This window comes from Dicentrarchus labrax, unplaced genomic scaffold (genome assembly GCF_905237075.1).
Source record: "Dicentrarchus labrax unplaced genomic scaffold, dlabrax2021, whole genome shotgun sequence".
NCBI classification, from domain to species: Eukaryota; Metazoa; Chordata; class Actinopteri; family Moronidae; genus Dicentrarchus; species Dicentrarchus labrax.
The window spans coordinates 2,675,663-2,684,628 of NW_026136721.1; the positions used below are offsets into that span (position 1 = coordinate 2,675,663).

The window sequence follows — 8,966 nt, forward strand, 5'->3', positions numbered from 1 at the left end:
TATGTGCCACTGGTGTTCGACTCTACCTTCTGTATGTGCAGTGTGATCATATGTTATATGTTAACATATTCACATCTAAATGGATAATAATTTTGGAAGGATTTATTTATTTTTTGTTTATTTCTTTGTTGTTCCTTTTTTTTGGTCAGCAAGGTTGCTTGATAATTAGAAATTAAGCTGTAATAAATAATAATAAATCAGTTGCTTTTGTAATTAAAGCATTATTGTCGTACCTGTTTTTGTATGGTCTATGTTTACGTCAGAGCCCATCTGGAGCCACAGCCTTACCTTTCCAGGTACGATTATATAATGACTGTGTGAATGCCACTGAACTCTCTCCTTTCTTTCCATCCAGATTCACACAGGCAGCCGTCTTTGTGCCCAACGAGTGACTGTAATCAGAGTGACTCACACAGTAAACGCCTGCCGCTCCCCTTTGGCACAGGTCAGCATTTTTCTCATGTTAACAAACTTATCATGTTGTTAGGGGGAGTGTTTCGGTTTATGTTTTTCTGCTCAGTCTTGTTTCCTGAGAGTGGAGGTTTCAGCTATAACACTGAGTTTAAAATGTCTGTGTGTGTTTGTTTTTACACCGTGTATGTGTGCATGTGGGAACAGATCATTTGAAGTATGAGGAAAAGCGGGTCAGACATTCAAGTTGTCTGCTGCAGTGTGTGTTTGTATGCATATGAGCCGCAGGCGTGTGGTAGTCAGGGTGTGTTTTCATTAGGGCGTGTGGATGTGTGTGTGTTTATGTCTGTTGACAGTTGATGAAGGCGGGATGTTTAAGGTGGAACCTGTTTGTCTGCTTCAAGTCAAGTATTTGTCCACGTGAGTGGCGCTCCTCTGCTCAGACACAGACTGCAGAGTGAACAGCATGGACTGACTCAACTCTGTGCTGAAACTCTTCTAAACAACACGAACCAAAGCACCTGCCGGATGGACCCTGAGGTCAGTTTCATTTATTTCAGCTGTGGGCTTCCTACTGTGTGGTCCTTAAGGTGGCAGGTTTTGGGAGACGGTTTCAGGTGCCATCATCCAGCTAGTTTCTGTCTCAGCTCCTGTTCTGTTCACCTTGACTCCTTTTGAGAAATTGTTAAACATCTTTCTTTTCTTTCTTCTATTGGTTTTTAAGGTTTTATTTCTCTTTCTTGTACACAGCTTTCTGTTCTTCCACCTGCCTTTTATCATAATACTATTTTAAAATCTATGTCCAAGTTCATTTTAATGGGCTTTCATTGCTTATAGTCGCACTGGTCTCCACTTTGATGTGTGTATTCTCCTGTTATTACTAACTACAAATCTTCTGCTCCTGCCAAATTCCAAATGTGTTGATTGTGCAAATTTTGTGTTGCTAATGAAGCAAAAACCTGAAGAGCAGTTTTTGATTGAGTCCTAGCTCTATCGTGCATCCAGATCCTACTGACTGAACATTCTCACTTTTATAACTGCAGGCATGTGCACTTTGACTTGTAAAATGTTTAATGTGTAACTTTCTGAGTAGTAAATCAGCTGCTTCTGTTGCACAGTCATTTGCAGTTGTGTGTAATATGAACTGATTGATGTTAGTTTTAGTGACAAAGTATTCTAGAAGTTAAAACTACACATTCTAGGCTATAGGACCATTTTAAAACATCACATTTAAGGTTTAGATTGATTACACGTTGTCATTTTTGTGTCTTTTCGTCGTATCGGGACAAAAATTCTTGAAGCTTTTGTGGTGCAAAGTTGTCATTGTCTGAAAAATTAGTAAGATTTTACCAAACATATGTTGCAGTTTGACATCTTAAATACATGACATATATATACAATATACATTTTTGAAAATTCTGATCTATATTGGACTATAATTTAATTTAAAAGGGATCATTTTAGCATTTTGCCATCAAATTTTAAATATCACATTGTTATTGAGATAGTTAATGTAGTATTCATTTAGTCCTTTTTAGCCTGATCACATTGCATATTTGTTGCTGTAATGTTGCTGATTCTGTGCAAATGGTGGAGAACTTCTGCATTTGTGTTTTCAAAGTCATATTTATTGTGCCATCATTAAGCCAACAAAGATTTTAATGTAGTTAATTTACATTCTTTTATTTGGATGTGTGGAGTTGTATAAACAGCAGTTAGGTGCTGATGCAGAACAGTTTCATTCATCCAGTTTATCTTTGCACAACATTTCGCATAGATAGAAAATAGTCTGTCTGGATTCACTGGAGGTTTGCCAATGCTCTTTAAGGATTTATACACTAGAATGAGGTGGGTGTGGTTACTGTTAACATTGTGTCCTTACAAAAAGGAAACACCCAACAACAGAACAGTTGTTCGCAGTACTCTCGATAAACCTGTTCCTGATTTTCCCCGATTCATTGCTCAAGAGCTCTGAGGCCATTACTCAAATACCTGAGAGACGCCTCTGTGGAGTTACCTGGGTGTCTCTCATCTAACTGAAACTGTGAAAAATGTGTTTCCTCTTTGGACGTTAGAGCAAGAATAATGCACTGTTTCTCTTAGTCCATTCTGCCATGGATCGATTCAATTCCACAATACTACAGGTGTTTGTATTTTCTTCCAAGATATACAGCTAATGGATCGTCAAACTAACGAGTCATGGCATCTTTTATTACTTCCGTAGTCTTCCTTTATCTCAGTGGTTTAAACTGATTTGACAGGTGAAACTATCACATGATCAGAGCTGTTTGCTGGATTCTCCTGGTTCATCTGTTTTATTGAAGGCCAACTAATGTTCTTGTTTTAATATGTTACAAACATACAGTATCTAAAAAGCTGTATTTAACACACATGTAAAGAACAGCTGTATTCTCTATAATTTGTTTACTCAACATTTTCTTTTCTTTTATAGGTTTAGTCGGGGGGATTATTCAATGCCACTGTGACAGAAACAAAAGGATAATGGTATGAATTTTATTTTTATTTCTGGATTAAAATGTTAAACATTCTGTTATAGTTATATTTCTGCTGTATGTTGCTTTAAAAAGCTTCTGTTTTAACACCTTCATGAAATGTTTTTGCTGGCAGCTGTCACACCGGAGGGGAAGGAGTCTCTCTGACGCCTTGACCCTGGAGCGATCAGACGAGGGGGGGCTGGTCGTATCAAGCATCAGCAACAGTGTCTCAAGCGATCAGGGACTGAGTGAAGGTATAACCGTTGGCTTGCTACTGAAACTTTCTTTACATATGGCAAGACATAAAAGTGTCTTAGCTTTTAGAGTTTCAGCAGTTTTAATAATAAGGACATTTTTAACTCAAATCTAACATTGTAGATTTAGACAGAGACATTTCAGTTTCTTGCAGTACTGTTGAATGTTGTTAAACTTTTAGACAAAACCCAGTGCCCTGGCATTAGGTTTTGAGTCTAAGGCATACAGCATGATTTGCACCCATGAAAGCAGGGGAATGCTGTAGATGGCATTGTTTTATGCAGACACTTGATTTTTCTTTTATCAGGGGATGAAATCTTGGGGGCAACAATCAATTTTGATCAACTATCAAAAGACGAGGTGCTAAGAGTACTGAAACTAATGGAGCCTTTTGATGACAATATCCAAGTCCTCACAAGGAAAAACCTGAGCAAGAGCATGGGAAATCTGGACCAGTGTGTCAAGACCCCTGAGACGGTAGGTGGAATATTATCAAGTCAAACGGAACAAATGAATTAGTTAATGAATAATCTTCTTGTAAGTTCATGCAACAGAGGTCCACAACACAACTCATCCCCAAGTGCTAGACAATAGTTACATAAAACCTGTGGTTTATATTTCTAGATGCTGAAGGATTCCTACAACAAGCTCTACAACACCAAAATCAAGAAGTTTATGAGAGACGATTTGCCTGGTGCAGAGGAGAACTGTGTGAATGGGGAGGTTACCGCCAAGCCAACTGTACCAGGCTCAGCCAAGGTCAACCTAAAACACGACGCGGGATTGCCTCGCCTCGGAGTTGACTTTGGACTTCTGAAAACCAAGACTTTGAGAACAGATGTTGATGCTGATTCACAATCTGATGATGCTGGAGAATTGACATACAACAGCAATTTGAACCTTCCACCGTTGGGTCTTGGCTTGAATGGGACTGCTCTAAGTGGAGCTCAGCTACCAAGACTGAAAGTCAATGCTAACAGTCCACAGCTTAACACACCAGACTTACATCTGTCTGGAACATCACCTGATGGTCCAAACACTACAGCTGGTATACAACTGCCAAACAATAACAGCCCATCATTTGATTTGTCAATGCCAAGACCTCAAATTGGGCTGGAAAGAAATGGAAATATTAGAGGTCCAGAAGTAGGTATCGACTTGAAAGGTTCAGATGTTAGTACCCCTGACATGGGGATAAACGTTAATGGGAGAAATATCACTGATCCATCCTTTGACACTGGTGTTCCCAAAGTGGACATTGAAGGAACAAACAAAGTAAAAATGCCAAAATTGAAACTGCCAAACCTGGGCCTTTCTGGACCAGAATGTGAAGTCAATACACCAGATATAGGAACCCCAGAAGTTCCCTCAGGTAAACTCAGTCTTAAGTATTCCAAGAAACTGAAAAACCCGTCTCTAAATGTGGACAATCCTTCCAGTTATGCTGAATCACCCAAGCTCAAGCTTTCTGGTAGATCTCCTGATTTAGACCTAGAAATGCCAGGTGCCGATATATCACAGCTTAATCCGAATGGGCTGGACATTGACATGCCTTCAGGGGATGTCAGAGTGCCACATCATAAATCAAAAATTGGTCTTAAATCTCCAGATTTAGACCTAGATGCCCCATCTGGTAAATTCACCCTGCCCAAATTTGGGGTCTCCAGCAAAAGTGATGCTTATGTTAAAACACCTGACTTAAGTGACAAAACACCAAAGATAAAAGGTGGGATTCATGCACCCGATTTAAATCTACCCAAAGCTGACCTAAAAGGACCAAATTTAGCCTTTGATACTCCATCTGCTGACATTAAAGGTCCATTTGGAAAATACAAGGCTCCTAAGTTTAGGATGCCCAAATTTGATTTACCAGACATTCAAGTTCCAAGTTTCAATGGCGATTTAGTGGGACCAGATATGCAGTTGGCAGCACCAGATCTTAAAGTTAAAGGCCCTGAATATGACTTAAAAACTCCAGACATGGATGTGTCCACTCCAAAGTTTAAAGGGGGCTTCAGTTTGCCTGGTGCTGATCTCAAAGACCCAAAGCTAAACCTTAATACCCCTGATGTGGATATTAATTTGCCTTCTGGTAAATTCCCTATTGATGCAGATGCTCCCTCTGGCAAGGTTAAACTGCCAAAGTTTAAGCTCTTTGGCACATTACCAAAGAAAAAAGATGTGGATATCAATGCAGGGCTGAAAACACCTGAACTAAGTCTGAAATCCCCAAAGCTAAATGGCATAGATGCTCCTGACATGAGTTTACCAAACATGGATCTCAAAGCTCCAAATTTAGACCTCCAATCTCCAGATGTAAACATTGGTTCACCCAAAGGAAAGTTCACCATGCCAAAGATGAAAATGCCCAGCTTTGACTTGTCAGGTCCAAGAGGAGCAAACAGTGACATGGATGCATCACTAAATAGACCAGATCTGCCATCAGGTGGTCTTGATGTAGATTTGTCTAAGCCAGAGTTTGACATTGATGCGCCTTCACTTGACTTCAAAGGCCCAAGGTCAAAGCTGAAAATGCCTGAAGCTGATTTTGGAAGTCCATCAGGAAAAATGAAGATGCCAAGTTTTACAATGCCAGATTTTGGATTGTCAGGGCCAAAGCTGAAAGGACTTGATGGTGGGCTAAAGACTCCCGACCTTTCAGCCCCCAAATTTAAGGGTGCTCTTGGTTCCCCAGATTTGAAATTGCCTGAGATGGATCTTAATAAGCCCAAACTAGATCTTTCTGGCCCAGATGTCAACTTAGACATGCCATCAGGTAAACTGAAAATGCCAGAGCTTCATGCTCCAGACTGGGATGTGAAAGCTCCATCTGGTAAATTGAAAATGCCAAAATTCAATCTTTCAGGTACATTACCAAAAGGACCAAATATGGACCTGAACGCAGATCTTAAGTCACCAGATTTGAGTCTTAAAGCTCCAAAGATAAAGGGTGGAATTGATGCTCCTGACTTGGACTTGCCTAATATGGACCTTAATTCCCCCAAGTTAGATGTGAACACTCCAGATCTCAACATCGGTTCACCCAAAGCAAAATTTAAAATGCCTAAACTGAAAATGCCTAAATTTGGCCTCCCAAGCCTAAAAGGACCTGAAATTGATGGCCCAGATGTAGATATAAATGCACCCAATGTCAACCTCAAAGGTCCTAAAGCTGACTTGGATGTTGATATTGCTGGACCATCGGGAAAATTCAAAAAGCCAAACTTCAACCTGCCTGATTTTGGACTTTCTGGTCCAAAGATAGATGGCCCTAACTGGGACCTCAAATCACCTGACCTTGATATCTCTGGACCTAACCTCGGTGGTGGTATAAATGCACCAGACATAAATATGCCCAAGGTTGATCTCAAAAGCCCAAACCTGGACCTTAATACCCCAAAGCTAAACTTAGACATGCCATCAGGTAAACTGAAAATGCCAGAGCTTCATGCTCCAGACTGGGATATTAATGCTCCCTCTGGCAAAATGAAAATGCCAAAATTCAATCTTTCAGGTACATTACCAAAAGGACCAAATATGGACCTGAACGCAGATCTTAAGTCACCAGATTTGAGTCTTAAAGCTCCAAAGATAAAAGGTGGAATTGATGCTCCTGACTTGGACTTGCCTAATATGGACCTTAAAGCCCCCAAATTAGATGTGAACACTCCAGATCTCAACATCGGTTCACCCAAAGCAAAATTTAAAATGCCTAAAATGAAAATGCCTAAATTTGGCCTCCCAAGCCTAAAAGGACCTGAGATTGATGGCCCAGATGTAGATATAAATGCACCCAATGTCAACCTTAAAGGTCCTGAAGCTGACTTGGATGTCGATATTGCTGGACCATCGGGAAAATTCAAAAAGCCAAACTTCAACCTGCCTGATTTTGGACTTTCTGGTCCAAAGTTAGATGGCCCTAACTGGGACCTCAAATCACCTGACCTTGATATCTCTGGTCCTAACCTCGGTGGTGGTATAAATGCACCAGACATAAATATGCCCAAGGTTGATCTCAAAAGCCCAAAACTGGACCTCAATACCCCAAAGCTAAACTTAGACATGCCATCAGGTAAACTGAAAATGCCAGAGCTTCATGCTCCAGACTGGGATGTTAATGCTCCCTCGGGCAAATTGAAAATGCCAAAATTCAATCTTTCAGGTACATTACCAAAAGGACGAAATATGGACCTGAACGCAGATCTTAAGTCACCAGATTTGAGTCTTAATGCTCCAAAGATAAAGGGTGGAATTGATGCTCCTGACTTGGACTTGCCTAATATGGACCTTAAAGCCCCCAAGTTAGATGTGAACACTCCAGATGTCAACATCGGTTCACCTAAGGCAAAATTTAAAATGCCCAAGTTTAAGTGGCCTAAATTTAATCTTCCAAGCCTAAAAGGACCTGAGATTGATGGGAACTTAGATGGTCCAGATGTTGATGTAAATGTACCCAATGTCAACCTCAAAGGTCCTCAAGCTGACTTGGATGTTGATATTGCTGGACCATCGGGAAAATTCAAAAAGCCAAACTTCAACCTGCCTGATTTTGGACTTTCTGGTCCAAAGTTAGATGGCCCTAACTTGGACCTCAAAGCACCTGACCTTGATATCTCTGGTCCTAACCTCGGTGGTGGTATAAATGTACCAGACATAAATATGCCCAAGGTTGATCTCAAAAGCCCAAAACTGGACCTCAATACCCCAAAGCTAAACTTAGACATGCCATCAGGTAAACTGAAAATGCCAGAGCTTCACGCTCCAGACTGGGATGTAAAAGCTCCTTCTGGCAAAATGAAAATGCCAAAATTCAATCTTTCAGGTACATTACCAAAAGGACCAAATATGGACCTGAACGCAGATCTTAAGTCACCAGATTTGAGTCTTAATGCTCCAAAGATAAAGGGTGGAATTGATACTCCTGACTTGGACTTGCCTAATATGGACCTTAAAGCCCCCAAGTTAGATGTGAACACTCCAGATCTCAACATCGGTTCACCCAAAGCAAAATTTAAAATGCCTAAACTGAAAATGCCTAAATTTGGCCTCCCAAGCCTAAAAGGACCTGAAATTGATGGCCCAGATGTAGATATAAATGCACCCAATGTCAACCTCAAAGGTCCTAAAGCTGACTTGGATGTCGATATTGCTGGACCATCTGGAAAATTCAAAAAGCCAAACTTCAACCTGCCTGATTTTGGACTTTCTGGTCCAAAGTTAGATGGCCCTAACTTGGACCTCAAATCACCTGACCTTGATATCTCTGGTCCTAACCTCGGTGGTGGTATAAATGTACCAGACATAAATATGCCCAAGGTTGATCTCAAAAGCCCAAAACTGGACCTCAATACCCCAAAGCTAAACTTAGACATGCCATCAGGTAAACTGAAAATGCCAGAGCTTCATGCTCCAGACTGGGATGTAAAAGCTCCTTCTGGCAAAATGAAAATGCCAAAATTCAATCTTTCAGGTACATTACCAAAAGGACCAAACATGGACATAAACGCAGATATGAATTCACCTGACTTGAGCCTGAGAGCACCAAAGATGAAAGGTGGAATTGATGCTCCTGACTTGGACTTGCCTAATATGGACCTTAAAGCTCCCAAATTAGACATGAACACTCCCAATGTCAACTTTGGTTCACCCAAAGTGAAGCTGAAAAAGCCCAAATTGAAAATGCCTAAAGTTAGTCTACCGCACCTAAAAGGACCTGAGATTGATGGCCCAGATGTAGATATAAATGCACCCAACTTCAACCTTAAAGGGTCCAAACCTGGCTTTGAAATGCCAGATGTTAATTTT

At 40.6% G+C, this 8,966-nt stretch overlaps 1 protein-coding gene across 12 annotated transcripts in view; it reads left to right on the forward strand.

The window, feature by feature from the left end:
• The first annotated feature begins 348 nt into the window (after positions 1-348).
• Positions 349-8,966, forward strand: part of si:ch211-69b7.6 (neuroblast differentiation-associated protein AHNAK) — a 10,705-nt gene continuing 2,087 nt past the window's right edge. The window contains exons 1-7 of one of the 12 annotated variants that reach the window (XM_051383667.1): positions 349-445; positions 768-951; positions 2,864-2,916; positions 3,040-3,160; positions 3,469-3,638; positions 3,786-8,067; positions 8,716-8,966. The exon at positions 8,716-8,966 is cut by the window's right edge and continues 2,087 nt beyond it. In XM_051383667.1, coding sequence (XP_051239627.1) covers positions 2,914-2,916; positions 3,040-3,160; positions 3,469-3,638; positions 3,786-8,067; positions 8,716-8,966 — 4,827 coding nt within the window. In that variant the 5' untranslated portion in view covers positions 349-445; positions 768-951; positions 2,864-2,913. Of the gene's footprint in view, positions 446-767; positions 952-2,863; positions 2,917-3,039; positions 3,161-3,468; positions 3,639-3,785 lie in introns of those variants that run through there. The other 11 variants (XM_051383672.1, XM_051383671.1, XM_051383663.1 and 8 more) reach the window with 11 other exon arrangements.